The sequence below is a fragment of the Athalia rosae genome, chromosome 3 (genome assembly GCF_917208135.1).
Source record: "Athalia rosae chromosome 3, iyAthRosa1.1, whole genome shotgun sequence".
In the NCBI taxonomy this organism is placed as follows: Eukaryota; Metazoa; Arthropoda; class Insecta; order Hymenoptera; family Athaliidae; genus Athalia; species Athalia rosae.
In genome coordinates this window covers 15,212,620-15,230,869 of record NC_064028.1, presented here as the reverse complement: position 1 = coordinate 15,230,869, position 18,250 = coordinate 15,212,620, and the positions used below count along the sequence as shown (strand labels likewise).

At 40.8% G+C, this 18,250-nt stretch overlaps 3 protein-coding genes across 7 annotated transcripts; 1 reads left to right on the top strand and 2 right to left on the bottom strand.

Moving 5' to 3' along the window:
- Positions 1 to 4,198: 4,198 nt before the first annotated feature.
- Positions 4,199 to 7,957, bottom strand: LOC105691979 (condensin complex subunit 3). The gene is made up of 7 exons (XM_012410833.3): positions 7,709 to 7,957; positions 6,836 to 7,632; positions 6,228 to 6,756; positions 5,842 to 6,141; positions 5,371 to 5,742; positions 4,786 to 5,295; positions 4,199 to 4,696 (listed from the first exon to the last, which is right to left on the bottom strand). The coding sequence occupies exons 1-7, from the start codon at positions 7,811 to 7,813 to the stop codon at positions 4,547 to 4,549; spliced, it is 2,763 nt and encodes a 920-aa protein (XP_012266256.2). The 5' UTR covers positions 7,814 to 7,957; the 3' UTR covers positions 4,199 to 4,546.
- An 81-nt stretch (positions 7,958 to 8,038) lies between these two features.
- Positions 8,039 to 9,224, top strand: LOC105691943. Of its 3 annotated transcripts, none has more exons than XM_012410781.3 (3): positions 8,039 to 8,186; positions 8,709 to 8,885; positions 9,019 to 9,224. In XM_012410781.3, the coding sequence occupies exons 2-3, from the start codon at positions 8,714 to 8,716 to the stop codon at positions 9,087 to 9,089; spliced, it is 243 nt and encodes an 80-aa protein (XP_012266204.2). In that variant the 5' UTR covers positions 8,039 to 8,186; positions 8,709 to 8,713; the 3' UTR covers positions 9,090 to 9,224. The 3 variants fall into 3 exon arrangements, with proteins under 3 accessions (XP_012266204.2, XP_012266203.2, XP_012266202.2); XM_012410780.3 differs by having other exon boundaries at positions 8,048 to 8,186; positions 8,714 to 8,885; XM_012410779.2 differs by having other exon boundaries at positions 8,150 to 8,291.
- A 290-nt stretch (positions 9,225 to 9,514) lies between these two features.
- On the bottom strand, positions 9,515 to 18,187 carry LOC105691941 (bromodomain adjacent to zinc finger domain protein 1A). Of its 3 annotated transcripts, none has more exons than XM_012410776.3 (14): positions 17,700 to 18,186; positions 17,471 to 17,609; positions 16,947 to 17,161; positions 16,629 to 16,842; positions 16,300 to 16,529; positions 15,544 to 16,208; positions 14,982 to 15,458; positions 14,278 to 14,777; positions 13,422 to 14,201; positions 13,149 to 13,342; positions 12,896 to 13,077; positions 12,550 to 12,663; positions 11,672 to 12,044; positions 9,515 to 10,888 (listed from the first exon to the last, which is right to left on the bottom strand). In XM_012410776.3, the coding sequence occupies exons 1-14, from the start codon at positions 17,810 to 17,812 to the stop codon at positions 10,537 to 10,539; spliced, it is 4,548 nt and encodes a 1,515-aa protein (XP_012266199.2). In that variant the 5' UTR covers positions 17,813 to 18,186; the 3' UTR covers positions 9,515 to 10,536. The 3 variants fall into 3 exon arrangements, with proteins under 3 accessions (XP_012266199.2, XP_012266200.2, XP_012266201.2); XM_012410777.3 differs by having other exon boundaries at positions 9,515 to 10,876; XM_012410778.3 differs by lacking the exon at positions 12,550 to 12,663 and having other exon boundaries at positions 17,700 to 18,187.
- Between the last annotated feature and the right edge of the window lie 63 nt (positions 18,188 to 18,250).

Genomic DNA, 18,250 nt, shown 5'->3' with positions numbered 1-18,250 from the left:
GGAACAACGTCCGCGACAATCTTCGTTGAAACGAGAGCGAAACGAAAGGAAGGATCGGATAGACAAACGAACGGTTTCGCGAAGATTTTCGGTATATTCCAGTTTTCGAAAGCTGACGAAAAAGCTGTAACCGGATCAGCGTGTATCGTCGCATCATCGATTCTTTCTTTAAAGAAAAACGTACACGTATACACCGGTATAGACGACCGTGTACAACACGGTTCAGATCTGACGACAGGGACTGAATTATAGAGAAAATCTCTTTCGTATTACCTCGCAACGGAGAATAGGCGTGTGGGTGTGGGTGTGTGTGTGTGTGTGTGTGTAGGTAGTCGGGTATGCACGGTGCAACGGGTCCCAATACGTCTGGTGTAGCAGCGAGTTTGTGGAGGGTTGAGCGAACGAACGAGTTTGAAAAGAGCGCCTCTCGCCTGCTGCCGGGGATGAAATGAATGTTGCTGACTGCAGCGGGTGGATCGCCACCCCCTGATCCGCAAATCTCCCGTACGACGCAGGACTTTGATAAACTAGGCGAAACACGACAACCTGCGCAATTTTATTATTTGACAATTTTCGAGAACTGCGGGCGGCGATTAGTCCACGAGTCCCCCTATCCCCTCCCAAGGCCTTGCTCTGATTATTCTCACCACCGACTCTCCCAATCGTATCGTAATTAAGCACGTCGCACGAGGAAATACTGCCCAAGAGTTTAGGATAGATTTTTTGTAGGTTTATTTCCAAGGGTTGGGCGTTCCATCGCTATCCGAGCCGGGTGCTCATCCTGCTTTATACGCGACACGTATTTGCAGGACGAACCTAACCACCCTATCAACGAACGACGAACCATCTGCTCGTTATCTCCGAGGTCGACTTCGGGTCGTTATCTTTGATCGACGTCGAGGAACGCTCGGACGAACGGACGCCAACAGCCCGACGCAACGCGGGTCTATTATATTCGTGCAAGGGAACCTCCTTTAACGACCTCCGAGAAATTTATTAGGCTGAGGGTAGATGTATGGGTGTAACGTGAGATAAGTATACGTGGAAATCTAGTTTCTAATATGAATTCTTCCCATCGCGATCTACCCGTCATCGACACGTACATGTGTATAGGTGTATTCGACCTTCTCGACGAAGAATCAAATTCCTCAGAATTTCTTTCCCACTGGATATGCGCGTCGCAAAGTTTTCCATTCCTCTGGGTCGTCTTCGACGTAATATTCCCCGGTCTGGGTATACGTTATCGTTCGCGCGTGTCGGCCCGGATGGCGTTCTGATTCGAATCGATCGGGTGATTGACATACGTTCGTTCCTTCCTTTCAACTGTACATATTCGGGTGAAAACGCTATCGTAGCCGACGCCTGGCTATAACACGTACGCTCTCTTATTACGTCCATGTCACTCGACAAATGCGGACAACAACAATGGTATTGATGAGAACCAGCGCCTAGCGGACACACGGATAGCTAAGGGCGCGTCGAGACCGTAGCCAAACACGATACCGGTACAAAAAATAGTCAATGTCGACGACGTAAATAGAGTCTCCGCGTAAGCGGCAACTTTTCGATCGGAGAGAAGCTGACCCGCCGGTTGTACACGGAATTCGATTCGCCGAGTTCCCGTCTCACTATTTATACAAATTATGCAAAATCAGAGTACACCTAGAAACGAATGACGTATAGGGAGGAGAAGGAAACGAGGAACCGCGAATCTGCGAACGCTGAACACGAGGCGAGAAACGCTACCGAATCTACCCCTCCGCAGCACATCGTACGCATATGCTATATGAGATGAGTAGAGGTGACCGTTTCCACTCGCGATCAGGTTTAATCTAGAATCTCAAAAAACGGCATTATCCTGCGAGAAGCTTGATACTCGGACGTCCGGGCGTCTACCGAATTTCAATCTAGCCCTGTCCAACCCTAGCTCGTCTAGGATTTCGTGTACATTAAATTTCTACGCGCGAAGGTTGTAACCGGGTGTTAATGTAGATACGTGTAGCTAGTCTTGGACACGATGTGCATGGCTGGTGTAGATGCCCCTTCGGGAAACAATGCCTCGAGTCCCCGACCTAATTCAGCTATACGACGGGTCTTCTCTGGTTAGAACCTAGACGGTATTTGTTCGCCCGAACAATGCCCGGGCACTGCCTACCTCTCTGGACGTCTCTGGAGAGGAGGAGAATCGCAAGACACGAGCTCTGCCGAGACAGACGAACTTTATCTTCTTTTTTTTTTTGTTCTTCCCCGCTAGTCACAAACAGACTGCCGCTGTCGAATCTGAAGAAAATCTTTGCATGTAATTGACGATTATTTTTCTGCATCGAGGCACTCTTTGCAGAGTAAAAAAAAAAAAAAAAAAACCACAGCGTCGGGTCGGGAAATTGAGGAAAAAAAAACGGTTCGCATAAAGTATAAATAAATAAGTCAATCGATCGATCGATGTCTTTCTCTCGCCAATGATTTTTCCATTACAATACCAAAAACAAGTGTAAAAGGCCAATTTGTTGATTATCCGATTATCTCATTCACACACAGCCTGCGTCTAAAACGTTAAGGACGAATAATTTAGCATATCCTTGACAATGCTGAAACATAGGCACACGGCTCGCAACGCCAAGGCGGTCGAAGCGGGGAAGTGAAAACGGTTCAAAGAGGGGAAATGATCTCACGACTGTATACGTGAGATGATGGGATCACATAGAAAAAAGTAAAAATATGTTTACCCGTTCACCAAGTAACAAGAGGAGGTTTCAACTCTTAACTAACATTGAGTTATACAGCTGGGTCGTGTCGGCTAAGTGATTCGTCATTTTCAGAAATTAACGAGCAGCTTTTGAACTTGGTCAAACGAGTATTCTAGTGTGACGGCGTTCAACTGGCTTGAGGCGACAACCCGAATATCTCAAGACTGTCGTTGACCCCGGTCAATTAAAAATATTTCTCTCCGTCCAAAATGAAATTCTAATTATTTTATTTATTTATTTTTAGAAAGATTCTTTTTAATTGCAAGTTATTCTGATTCAAATAAAATATTATCACCACCGATTAACAAATTTCTTTTAGAAAACATCCCAAGATATTTTTACATCGCAATAAAAAGTGAAAAAAGAAAATGACGGAGTGGAGGGAAACCGTAAACAATAGCTGTACGGTAAGCGAGTACAGGAGTTATCGTAAAATCGAATGTGTGTTAATAATCTGTGCGTTATTTTGACGCACGCGATTCCGTAATTATCATTAAGTCCCATCCGTATCCCGGTAACTCGCCCCCTGTGTAGTTAATGCTGACAATAAGTACATCGGAAAAATGACATTGAACTTCGACGGATAGCCTTTGTCGTGAAAATTTCAATGCAGATAATTAATAAATCCACAAATTTATGAGTCGAATCAACGACGACGTCATCTCCGGCAAATGAACGTTAATATCGGAGAGACTATCGTCTGCAAACAGCCTAGTTTTGTATCAGTTGAGAACAATCGGCAATAGCACAAAGAGAATCGCAATCAGGTTGCGAGAGTTAACGGTTCAAAATTGGAAGGATCCATTGCTCGAAGCGAGGGCTCCGCTGAGCTTTCGTTCGCAATCAAACAATTCGATAAAGTAAATATTTATTCTTTTGATTGTATCGGGTAAAGACCCTCGCCCCTTCTCTCTGTACAAAATTATTTTCCGTAAGTAAGAAAATACTTTATGCTGGTTATAAGATTTCGCCAGAAAGTGTACGGTGTTATCATTTGTAGACGTCATCAGACTTACTTTCTAATAATGATCAAATCGAATGTAATGAAAAGCAGAAGACCGTAATTTCTTGTAATCTTGTGCGAATCAAGAGTCCGCTCTAATCTATCGCGGCTCTATGGTTAATGGGTGATGAGGTGGACGTCGAGACTTTGGCGCAATTATACTCTCGAGTATAATTACTTGATCTATAAACCACTGCCATATCTACCTTGCTCTGGGCACGTTATACAGGTTCTGTACTAAAATACGGTAGACCGTACACTCTCAGGGGATGGATAATCAGTCAAATGGAACAATCGATTTGGCCAATCAGGCATTGCAGGATTGTGAAGAGGAGAATGGGGAGAGAGAAAGCGAACGAGAGACAGAAAGGGACTTGGAACTTTTGAATGTACTTCGGACGCACGGGACGTGAACCGGAAATGATGTGAAAATAAAACTCGGCATACGCATTGTATGAATAAACAATTATTCTATGATACGATTATTTATGAAATTACACTTTATTACTTACCACCCACTCGCCTGGCGCCGCAATCTCTCTATAAAATATAACTGGGATCTACGACTACCAATTAGCAATCGATTATCCGTAATATTGGATCACAAGTATAGTGTGATGAAAAACGCAATAAAGACAATACATGACACTGCGAGTTTTTCGTGTTACTGTCAGTGTGTCAACGAATTAAACGACTTTTGTTTTCGCATGAGTGAACAATCGAATATAAAAGAACCATTTCTATAAAATGAATGAATAACTTAGTTACAGGTACTTAACTCAAGCTTTTGGCCAGGCTAGAATACCAAGGGCAGGTGGTCGGTAGTTTTTTCAGAATCGTCTTCAGCCAATACCTCATTTTCTACCTCATTCCCCTCATTACTTGGACATAAGCTTTTCTTAAAGTGCAATATTGCAGGGTGAATGCGTTTATCGATTTCCTTCGTCTGCAAAAAAAATATAAACGATGATTCGAAACATGTCTCTACTAAACCAATCGAGATCGTCGATGAAGAAATTAATAGGCCTTCTTCACCTTAGCTATGAGACTATCGGTAGCCGCTAGTAGTTCTTCGATCATCGAATCATTCTCCAACTTTACATTCAAGTATCTCAAACTTCGAACAAGAACTTGGAGATCAATTTCACTATCTGCGTTTAAGGCCTCTGCAATAATAGCAAGAGCCAAGTTGTTGTGAGCACAATAGGCAAGCGGCCCAACTCTATCAATGGGATTAGTAAGATGCAAGATGAGCTGTGCAACTTTGATTGGTTCGATCTCTAGCAGCGGGCTTTTGTCCGGCGCATTCGCCAGTATTCTCAAACTTGGGAGAAGAGAACGCTCCAACATCTCCTGGCTGTCAGGTACTGCGTTACCAAACTGATTGAAAAATAAGCTCAAGCATTGTCGCAGGTACGTATCATCTTCTGTCACAGGGTTGTGCCACAAAATAATAAGACGTGACAACAAGGACACGCTCGTTACTCTTCGGTGCAGCAAAAGCTTACAAAGACCCTCTGTTGCGATCGTACGCAAATCCTGATTCTATGGGTAGAGAACTATTAGAAAATATGATCAACCAGTAAGATCACGTGATAAACATTTAGCGAATTAACTTACAGTGTTATCCAATAGACCGGTGAGAATACTGATAATATTTCGGTGTCTAGCACTGTGATCTTGCTCCGAAGCAAGTGGTATATCATTTTCATCTGTATGGTTGTAAAGTCTAATACTTTTGGTTCTTGTCTTTCCGTTACCCGCCGGGGGATCACCATTTGTTTCGGGACTTGTAACCATACCAAGACGTTCCAGACCGTAAAATACGAGCAGATCGAAAATTCCCTTTAATGCAGCTAACCAAATGTCGTCGTTATCCACAGTAAATTGTAGAAAAAATATTGGAATATATTTTTTTGCAAGAGTTTCGTCTAGCATACAACAAACACTTGTTGTTTTTAAGGCCAGGATGATCACGTTGCATACGGAATACTAAAATTTCAAATTAGTGATCTTCAAATAAGTCCGAAAACCAAGTACCACTTGAAAAATAAGTTAAAAAAAAACTATTCCGATCTCATATCGACCTACGTCTAGAGCAGGAAGCACCATTTCGTCCAGAAGGGTCCGTAATGCTGGGAACAAAACGTCCACACTTTGCATCATCGAGAACATTATCTGCAAACATTTCTCCAGCGTTTCTGGGTCATCGATACATACGTCATCTTCCTGCATTTCTTCTACCACAGGCTCTGCATTCAACTCGTTGATTTGACCCTTGAAAATCTGGATCTGCTGTTTCAAGTGATCTGCTTTCAAGAAATCTTTATCTTTAACTGCCTGGTATTGCTCTTCCTCGATCTCCAATAAATTAACCCTCAGTCTAGCCCTCTAAAATTTTTTTAAAACGAATCTTAACCACCTTGTCATCTATGGAACACGGAAAAATGAGACAATTTGCGTCGTTAGCAACACACCTTCATATCTCTCTCATGTTTTTCCGCTTCTGACATCGGCACAGTTTCTTGCACCGGTGGGAGTCTCAGTTTGTCGATGACATCAACTAATAGATCACACCTGAGTTCTGCATTGGGAACAACGGCAGCAAAATGTCGAACGATGCAATCGATAACACCATTGGATGTATTATCTGATCTAAGCGTGTTCAGAATAAGCTCTTTTAGGCAGTTTCTGCCAAATTCGTCTGACAGCTCATAAGTTTTAGCAATTTCAAAAAGCTGAGTGAGAATAAAACGCCGAGTAGTGCGTTCCCAAAGTTCACATGATGGTACATTCATGAGTTCCATGAATTCCTCAATATATCGACAGAATTTCACAAGATCTGGTAATACATTGGAGAGTTCATCTTGGCAGCCCTCACGATGTAAATGTTCCACGGTACACCTCCAGAAAATAACGTTTTCACTAGACAGTTTGTCCAGCGGGATCAACCTTGAATTTTCATCTACAGTCACACTTGCCACAATTTCGCGGAGTGGTGTGTTTCTGTAAACACAAATATTGCTTCAACTCAAGATAATGAATTTAGCGGAAACTGTGAAAAGAGTATCCAATGCATACTCACTTAAACAATACTTCAAGCATAAGAACACAAGTATCCACAGTAGTCTCAGAATCTAGGGCACGTAGAAGTTTTATAAAGTTTCCATTGTAATTCTTTAACCAAATGGGCAGTAACTCTGACTTGACGTATTTGCTGACCTTCTCAGATCTGTCACGCATCCCATCGCTCAAGAGAGTATGCCTTTGTTCAATAGTCAAAGATCTAACTGTTACTTTACTGACAAACTTGTAGGCCAGTATTCTGACTCCATCGTTAACATCTCTAGTCCTTCTGAGCACAGCTGCCAAAGTTTTCTTATTCTTTCCCATATTGAGTAAAACGGCTCGACGAACCTCAGCCTGTGGATCTTTTGATAGGTGAAATATATATGCTTTAATAACAGGACATTCCTCATCACTTGGATCCTGAAGTCGACACAGTGCAAATATAGCCTGTGCCCTAATCTTGGGGATTTTGTCAAGCAAACGTTCGGTCATACAAGTAGTAATTTTATCACACAGAGCATCATCCAGGACAGCGTTGTCTCCCATGGAATTCAGCAGCATATTCAAGAAGTAACACATTCGAAATCTAAGTGCCCTATCCTCAACATCATGATTATCCAATACAAAATCAAATAGGCTAACGAGAAACGGACACAGTTCTTCCTCGTTACCATCGCCTGTTCGAGATTGTATGCTTACGGCAAATTTTGCAGCAAACTGCAGGGTGTTCTCGACCCTTGAATGCTTTTCCCCATGGCCAAGAGGTATAAGTAGACAAGAAATGAATGCTTTTTTAAACCGCTCCTCATCGGCCTGGAATAAATAGTATTCTCATTTACCAAATGTTGTACGTAAATTCACATTCACACCAACCATAATTTACACCTACCGTTTGAAACACTTTTGTTAGCTTCTGCATCCACTTGGGATGACATCTTCTGTCGAATTGCACTTCCGTAAATGTCAGCATCAATTTTTCCAATAAGATAGTCATATCGACATCCGTAAATCTATCACGGACCTATTATTATAGTTTTTTTTCTAACTCAAGGTACACTTTATACGATATCACGCACATAAAATGACATCAACCCGTAATGAAACAACTGAAAACCACCGAAACCGTTAACGTTTTTAAAATCAATGATGCTGTTCGTGAGGCGGCAATAGTCTGAAAAATCGTCAAGATGTCGTAACAATCGCATTTGAACTGTACTACTGCGCAGGGCAACAATCATATCGATATGACAATAATCGTTTTATGTTAGTTACATAACCATCTGAACGTAACCTCAGTCTAGACCGTCGTCTGTAACCTCGCAAGCTCTGTGGCGATCCAAGATAATAAAAACTATCATCAGTACAAGGTATTACGTTGCAAAAATCCAAGCAATCATTTCATCCCCGATAATTCCACATTGAATCAAAACTGAATATTCACAACGCATTCTTGTGCTCGCGGTAAAGGCCACGTAAGTTTCCACGTCTTTCCGAATTCATCGAGCAAAAAGAATTGATTTCTAACCCACAAATGGCCGCAAATCTGCGGATTTTACACATAACTTTTCGCTCATTATACACTACTATACGTTCTCTATCATACTGAATCGCGGTTGATTTGTCAAACTTACAACGTCGTTCACACAAAAACATCTGACTTGAAACTCACTCCATTTCAGCATAGTGAAATAATATCGACTCATAAATTATATAATCTAATTCAACATCTCTTTAGTTTTCATTGGAATAGATTTGACAAACGTGAGACAATTTCCTTTTACTATGACATTTGCTTTCACCAATGACACATCCATACAATCAAGAACATAGGTTTACTTCTACAAGCAATCGATATGTAAGATCATAACAATCACTAATCTGTTATGTAGCGAAGATGTCTTCTGAAGCAGTTCAGCCGCGCAGGCCTATGAAATTCCCATATACTTTCTCGGCAAAGATTGCACAGTTTCCTTACGCCCACTACTTCAATAACCAGTGGTTGTACAGATACTTTTGTTACGGAACGCTTCTTGCGATTCCCGTATTCTGGAAGCTCCAAAAGATGTGTACGTACTGAGCATTTGGTCAATAGATTTGAATATTTTGAATTTTTTTGCAAACTACACTGCTTCTATCAATTGTTACAGAACTGAATCTAAACTTTTAGTATTTGCTTTATATCTTTCTATCTATTTACAGCAAAAAGCCCAGAGAATGTGGCTAAGTATCAGGAAATGAGAAGAAGGGAAGCAGCCGAACACCACCACTAAAATTGTCTCGTCAAATACCATTTAGAGGAACCGTTGAAAAAAATGTTACATCAAGTACTTTGTAGTAAAATTTCACGACTGTTAACAGTTTGTGTCAGTGCTAACTCATGGCAAGTAAATAAATTTTTGCTCTAATCTCTTTTCTACACCATTATTGTGAAGAAAACATCCAAAGTAAACAATTCCTAGCTCAAAGTACAACTATGTGCTCCTTTTATACATTTGCAAATATTGCGCAATGTAGCGCTAATTTTGACAAAATTATCCAAATAAATCAAACTTTCTACTCGAGTTTTACGCCAACAATCCATTGCTGCTGGTAGCAATTGAGTGAGTGACAGATAGACAATGTATGAAAATAATGCTACTCACCGAGCTACCTTTTCTTTACTGATCTAGGATTGAATTAAGAATTTCGAATCGTATTCTTTTATTATTGAAATAGTTTATTACTAAATTAATTGTATAAAACGCACATCGTTACAAAGGACCGCCTCAATTGTACTATACAACGGACATTGACATTTTGTACCCTCGATTTTGTATAGGCCCAGCCTAAATTTAAAACGTGTCAAACGAGCCTTAGACTTATGGACTTAGGTAAGTATGTAGTTGAGAAACAAATAAGTATCTTCAGAACTTATCGACAATGCCACAAACCAAGAGCAAAGGAGAGAAGAGAGAGCAGTCAGTGGTTTACCTACAAAATTATTTACTTATCGATAATATGGTGATGATATGCAAAAGTGAACCAACATCTATCCCATCATACCGTGAATACATGGAGGAGTACAACTTTGCATGAAAATATTCATGTCGTTCGAATAATCTTAACAAGAAATAAGCGATCGGCCAGTGCTTCAAAATTGTGATTGATTGAATAAATAATCATAGGTAGTTGCAGACATAGATGAATCATAATCATTGTAATTTTAAATCAGAGTATAAATTGAAACTATTATTAGGCAAAGTATGATACTGTTTATAGGTAGGTACGCTCGGTCTAAGTCAGACTATGTCTTGACACGGGACATGTTTAACTTGATATTTGCAGTCTGGAATCAAGCTTGCTCATCGCTATGCGTCCATGAGATACGGTCATTTCAACAAGTCGAAACGGTAATGGAACGGTGTGAAATTATGAGAGGGAAAGCTTCAGAGGTACGCTAAACCGGCCTCTATGATTTTTTACGTTTTCACCTTGTGCAAGCTTCGGTTTATCAATAAATAGCATAAAAATTTCACATCCCTTGTTTCTATTCTGGACAAATTCATATTCTAAAATACAATTCACTGAAAATGTTCCTGCGACATTTGCAATCCAAACATATAGCCTCTGCAGCCATTAAGATCACTTGATAAACGCACATAGTTATCTTTGATACCTCTCAGACCACATGAAAAAATTCATATATATAATTTCTTGCTCTTACTCATCAACTCAAACTTAACTGTCGTCAGACTCTGATTCTTCATACTCTTCTTCCTCTTCCTCTTCCTCTTCCTCTTCTTCTTCCTCCTCGTCCTCTACTTCTTCGTCCTCCTTGGTTTCATCGTCATCATCTTCTTCCCCAACCTCATCATCCTCTTCATCTTCCTCCTCTTCAATTTCTTCTGCCTCTTTTTCAACTCCCTCATCACCTTCATCTGTATCACAGATTTCCAGGTTTCCATTCGATTCAGTTTTCAATTTTTTCCTATCTGGTTGTCGTACATCTTCCTCGCTGTAGTTGAGTCCCAAATCTTTACATTTTTTCTCAAAGTATTTCAACAATCGCATCCCAGCTCTGTAAATGGTACTGTATTTTAAAAAAAACATAGTACAGATCTTTTCTTATAAACTGATTTTGTGTTCGGAAGCCAAAGATCACAGGATTCTTTCATGACAATAGGAGTAGCGATAACATTGAAGAAGGAATTGTTTTCGATCAGCTCACAAAGTACAGCCTTTCAAAATTGAATAATTAAAACACAAAACGGACAATGAACTTTTCACAAAAATAGCATGCGGTCAACAGTGTTATTGATGCAAAAACCTGAAGAAGGCAAAACTTGTTAAAACAAATAAACTTTAGATGACCAACGGATGAATTAGTAGATAAAGAAAATAAGCAGTTCAATCAGATAATTGCAGCATTCATACATGTTCAGGCATAACGACAAATTGGATAGCATTGTTCGTTTACCTTATACTTGTAAAAAATCAGAAGCTATATATGTCAGTGAGTAAGTACACAATTCATATCGAAGATCGTAGCTAAACTCGTTATACTATCAAGACAAGCATTTCGGAATATTGCGTTTGTGCTTTCAGTTCTCAGTTGCAGAATGTTTAATGCAATTTACTCGTGTTATCATTCAATATTACGTATTGATCCGCATCAAAAATACACACATCGCCCGACTATTTAAAGACCGATCAAAATAGTTGAGCCCACAGTGAAACGATAGGCATAAAACGATAATGGGCAATACGAGTGTGCTCTGTTAAACTGTTTGGCCAACACTGGAGTTAGTAATCTTACAAAATCTCTCTGGCGTCCGAACCCAATGACAAATATAGCACCATTTTTGATCCTCACTTGTAAACGGAACTGTGATCCTGGTTGTATTTTTCGCAGTTGTCGAAAACGAGAACACAGTCACTGTAAAACTGGTGCAAAGTTTGATAATCCCCTTTCCCAAGTTTGTACTTTATCGTTCCGAAATCCATTGGTGTCGTGATGATATCATGGTAATCCGGCACTTCGTCTCGTGTGACAGGGGAAAGAAACGGCCAAGAATCTCTATGATGAGTTAAATCTGCCAACAGTTCTTGCAAAGTTGCCATACAACCTTTTACTGTTGTCACGTCTTCATTGACCTCCTCATTTAGCGTATCAGCAGCGCGTTTCGCCGACCTTCTCGTTTGTCGCTGTGGTATGGGTTCGGCATCGTCAGAATTGATACTGCTGTCTGTGTAGAAGTAAAAAAAAAAAACGTATAAATTTTTTTCAGATCTTAATCATCGGATCAGTTTTTAACGATATTTGCCATTGATTTAGAAACAATTAGAATCAAGCGAATGACATGTAGTTCAAGCCAGAATTACACAACACCGCAAATAATAAATATTTTTAAAATGAAAACGAAACGAATGGATGAGGAGCAAGATAATCTGGGGTGTATGATGACTCGGGTGAAACCACTGCAGAAGTCACAATCACATTTTTATATTCCTGTTGGGAGACGTGAAATTTGGGTCCAGCAATGATCGGCATACTCAATTGTCTTGAAAAGTTCGTCTTGATGTGCTAAGTAAATAACAAGGTTTTGCTGCTAAATATAAGTTTCATGCTGTTAACTGAACGAACTCAAGTGTGATGAATTGATGTAATATGTGAATTGCATTCTCAAGCAGTGAAATGAAACAAACGACTACATAATATTCTGCTCAATAATATTTGGGTACGATACAGACCGTCCCAGTCTGTGGATTCGGTAGTAAGAAGACTCTTGGCGAAGCCGTGGATTCGCGAGCGAGCCGCAGCTGCACTCACCCTCTCTCTGTCTCTCTCCCTCTCTCTTCCTCTTGCTAACAACACACCCAGAGTCACTGAGCTTTGTATTTCTAATAGGTCACTTACATTACCTAGCTTACTCTTGAGATTTTCTAAGAAATTTCCGAAGAACTCTCTACAAGAATTCGCAAACTTCTTCAAATGTTTATTGCCTGATTGTGCAACTCTGAACATTATAAAAGATATCGAGAAGACACTCATACTTAAGAGTGTGATCGAAATGTCATGAAATAAGGTACAACTTACCATTTCTAGGTGCAGCTCTGTTGTTTCTGCTTCTGCCACAATATTGACAAAGCCATTTTCCTCGCGGTACTCTTTTCAAGGGAGGTTCTGTACAGTCCAAGTGAAATACTTTTGGACACCCGTCACAACATATTACTCTTCCCCCACTTCCGCACAACGAGCATAAGCTGCTGGTCGTATTACTAATGGGAAATTTAGCAACTTCAAGGTTGATACACGACAAAAAAAAATATAGTGAATTTTCAATACTCACGAATCTTCTTGGGACTCATTTTCGTCATCCTCACTATCGGGAATCCTTTTTGCGCGGTTTCGTCTTGTCTCTTTAGTGAGTACTGACTCTTCCTCAGCCTCGTCTTCAAACTTCCTTCTTTTCTTTGATTTCTCTTTAGGTTTAGTTTCTCGCGGTCTACAGGTCACGCAGAACCAATCGCCCTCTGGTACCGCCTGAAACAACGCTCCTTAACATAAGTAACATTTCTATGTATACAATATAATCCTGAACAAATTACGTAGATTTACAGACATTGAGTTTAGGCTTCAGGCAGTAGAGATGATGTCCTTTATTGCATTCGTCACAAAGCAGCATGTTCTCCGCATCTCTACGTTTCCTGCAAATACGGCACTGCGCATTCAGAGCACTTCTGGCCCAAGCGATGCTATTTTCAAGAGTACTGAGGTGTAGAAATAGCTGAGACCAACTTGTCGAAGCCATTAGAGACTGTTCCCACCTATCTCTACCCACATCTTCGCTCACTGGTTTCTTGTCTTTTGCGTCAACGCCTAATGGTTTTTTCAGGTACTTTGGTTCGATAGCGTGTGATATCTGCAGGATAGCACAAGCTAGCTGTTTGATCGTAGTTTGTTGATTCGGATCTGGTAGGGGTTCGTCTTCGCATGGTGGTCCCAAATATCTACCAGGATCTCTATAGACTTTGACACCGATACTGCTCACTTCAGAATCAGGAGTCCCAGGTCTACTTGTTTTATTTTCATTCTTTATTTTGTCTAGTGCGATGTTCGATGCCGTATCCGCCTCAATTTCATTCATTCCATAAACCAATTTGTCGCACTGCTTATCGTAACTATGCTTTCCAATGGCAGTTCGCCAGACATCGCGACTTATTACTTTCAAAGATCCTAGACATCCTACTTTGATCTTATCTTCCAAGTCCAGAATGTAATCTCGTAGGGTGTTTTCCATCACCTCTTCAACATCGGTGCCAGCAGGAAAAGCCAGATTTACATTATCGTATTTATTCTTTTTGTGATTCTTGTTGGTAGGTTCTTTGATTGGCTCCATAAACTTGAAACGTTAGATAATCACCTTAATGTGCAAAAACTCCAAAAATAACGTCCAGCTCTGACAATAAGGTACTTACCACTTCAGGGTTCAGCTTGTGACGCGGACACTCCGCAATTGCTGCAGACAATGAACTAACTTCTTGCATCAAAACGTGCCTCAATTCGCTCTCTCTCACTCCCCTTTTATTCAAAGCATTGATGACGCTTTCAATGTTCTCTTGCATGCCATAGAAGCTCCACTGCGGCCCCTCTTTCACGCAGTGTACCAGGCAGTTCTGATCCCCTGTACACGCGTTTAATTTCTGTCTAATCTCGGTCAAGTCCACTTTAGCTTCTTTTTTGGGGTTGACGTCTTTCCTTGGTGACTTGATGCCATTTTTATCCGAGAAACTTATTTTTTTAGGAGATTTTTTCACCTCCCTAATACTGTTTTCCTTGTCGCTAGATTCATCCTTGAATCTCTTTTTCAAATACGCGTACATCGCGTCACCAGTGTCGTCTTGAAGCTCTGGCTTATACGGCGTACCTTCCGGGAGACAAGTGCCCGGCCATCGTTCGTCATTTTCCACAAACAAGCCTGCAAAGAAGTGAACACTTACTTGATTACTAAGAATTTGAAATGCCCGATGAATTTAGGATAGTAACGTTCGAGAAGTGACCGAATGTAGTGAGATATTGTCGTTGTTGAACAACTGTCTGTGATCAAAGTTTATGTCGCAGCCGTGGATACCGAAATACCGATTACTCACACGTAAGAAGCAACATGTCTAAGAAATTTTACCTGGTATAGATAAGAACCTCCAATATCGTCTATGCGCTCTATCAGCACCCAGATAAAGCATCATCTGACCATCCCGGGACGCACTTTGCAGTTCCTTCAGCCGATTTTCATATTCTTCCTTTTTTCTTTCGTCCTCGTAATTTCCTCTAGTCAACTTCTTAGGACGGGGTTCTTCTTCCTCTAACTTGCCTTCTCTTTCTCTTTCCTTCATTTTTTCCCTCTCTTCCCTCTCCTTTTTTTGCTCCGCTATCATGAACAGTTTCAATTCTCGCTTGGCGTGTTGTACCTTATCATATCTTTCATCGATCACATCGCGTATCGACGCAAAAGTTAACAATTGGTTGATTAAACAACTTATTACTTTCAGGCGGTCGTCTAATCCGAACTCGCATACGCTCATCCGACCTAAAGCTCGAAGTATTCGGGGCTCTTTCATTCTCAAAAGAAGTGCTGGGTCGTCGTGATTTGTATAGCCACCTGTGATTTACATAATTGACAAATAACCATCGCTAACCATTCCAGCTTACGACGTATGATAGTAACAACACAAACGATTGCTTACCCCTTTGCGAGTACCGCCATTTAGACGCAACATCGCTTATTCTGCCACCGGAACTCAAGAGATGTTGTCTTAGGATTTCACTGACGGTGACATGATCGAGCGTTAGTTCGGACAGTTGACATCCATGATGTGTTTGGCACCATGACGAAGCAATTGTGGCTAACTTGACTGCCTCAACCATTGAAGAAACCCCATGATCTATGTTTGTATCATCGGTAAGATTAGCGGCATCTGCGTGAATTTCGTCTTCCTCCTCTGCCTGAAATTTGAAGATATTCGCGAGCAAAAGTTGCAGTAGATCGCTCCATGGTCCAGAGACTTCTTTCTCCAACAGAGCCTTCTCCATGAGGTCCAAATTGACTCCACCCGGAAAATAACTGCTGACTTCAAGTTCGTCATAAAAGAATTGTAAGAATTCTATAATCATCACAAATTCTCCAAATTTTTCATTCGGGATAAAGCATTTGATAGGAGTTGGGTCTGGTAGCTGTCGCAGATCTTCGCACTCTAAATCTTCCCTAGGTTTATTCCATTCCTTCAAATAAGCTGCCAGCTTCTGTTTTTCTTTTTTTTGCCGACCCCGTTCTTCCAGCCTAGCCTCCTTGAGTCGAGCTTTTTCTTCCATTGCCTTAGCTTTTAAATCCTCCCGATATTTGCCATTTACTCTGCAAAAACCATATTCTACCGTGAATATCTCTTACACAAAATGCGCCAATTTCATAAAAATTTAATATCAACTGCACGATTGTCACTTACTTTTGTTTCTTTGTTTTTTTGGTGATTATTCCACTATCGTTTACTTTTCGCAGCAGACTCGGCTTTTCGAATACCCTGTGTTTCGAGACATCGGGTGTTAGGAACTTGGCTATAGACTCCTGCTTATGCTTGATAGGCTTCTTCAAACGTGGAGAAAAGTCTGGCATTGTGCCCGCGAATATAGTGTCGAAACGAATTTTATGGATGCCATACTTCTGTAAAACGCTTTCCTGCAAGAGAAAAATTTTATTTTGTAGAATATCTCCAATATAAGAAGATTTAACCAATGCTACAAGTTTATTGGTGAATATAACAATTAACGTAAATACCTTGACTGCCCATACTCCGGTATCCGTTTGCTCGCTGAGCTGTACAAGAAAAATTTTGTTTCGCTCTCTGCTATACTGCCGCTTACGTCGACGTACTTGCGATGCTTCAACTATCATCAGTTGACTAACATCTGTATCTCCTCCACAATCCAACTGTTCCACCTCGTATCGAAACAATTTAGCTGGAGGCTGGTATTGTCTCTCCTGGGTGCTTCTGTACCATAATTGATAGGCAAAAAAAAGATTACATTAGCCGGATCATATGGAAGATACAGAATGGCTTGGCATGGCTTAGAATTTAAGTAATCTAGCAAATACCTGATGTTGTCTTTAACATAGGCATTTATCTGCTGCTGAGTGGGTGCAATGACCTGTAGAACATGGCACTCACACCAAGAGTCTTCTGTAAAACTTGCTTCCACCATTTCCCCAACAAAGTATCTGTCGCGGGCAAATTGATAAACATCTTCAGCCATCTCATTTACTGATGTTCTGTTAGTCTTGCTTGCCAAGTACAAGATTGGTATCCGCAACTACAATTAAAATGTAGGTATGACAATTCAATCATTGATAATATCAATCAAAGCTCACTAGGTCAGCGAGATGATCGTTGGAGGTGCTATTTCTATAGATAAGGTTATGTGTAGACAATCGCAGCCAGTATATTTATAGACAACATTCTTCTTGCGCAATAACTCTTTTTGGAAAGTCGTGGAAAGAGAAAATTTTCTGTCACGAAATTTGACAGAACATGTCACCAATCAAAATGATAAAACCCTGATTGATTTAACACGGTCCTAATGGTAAATGGTAACTACTTGACATTGCTTTCCAAAGCTTACCTCCATTGGAAATTCCTTGAGACTCTTACGAGCATTTTCCTCGCTGATAAGAGCTTCCTCATAGGTGCAATTTGCCTTTCCTGTAATACTGCAGGACCAAACCATGGTATTACAGAGCATGATCCTTTCACAAAATTCACTGGAAGAATGAAACACCGAGGGTTAGACGCTCCGTGTAAAATGCAAATCTTATACTTCTGTTTAAAAACAAGAACTGTCAAACACCTACTTGTAGTCTTTGAAGATCTCGTTGGTAACCTCACAGTGGAATACCTCGTCGTCGTCGCGGAAATCCGATGATACGTGAAGTTTTTGAAATGACTGCTTGCGGAGCAGAGGCATGACGACGCGACGACGCGAACGGAGCCCAGTTAATTCGTCACGAAACTCTGCAGAAATCAATCTCGAGTGATCTACGCTCTAAGTTCACCGAGCACTGTAGTACGCCGCGGAGTCCACAGCACTTTATTCACCACTTTATCGTACGATTAACTAGTGACCATGGAGTTTGAAACCCAATTGAGGTCGAAAAGCTCAACGAAACATAATGATTAACTTCTTTTTAACGGAAAGTTTACTTATTCATGACAAAGCGCGATTCATTAACGGTGTATCTTCAAAGAGCGCACACCTGGCAAGGCTTACCGGATGTCTGGTAATGCGCGTGCGTTCTTCTTGAAAACTACAGCGGCGGGGGCCATTTGGCGGGAGAGAGGTAGGATATAATCACGGAGCGGTAACAATGCACAACAATTGATAGGTGCCCAAACCCGCCACAAT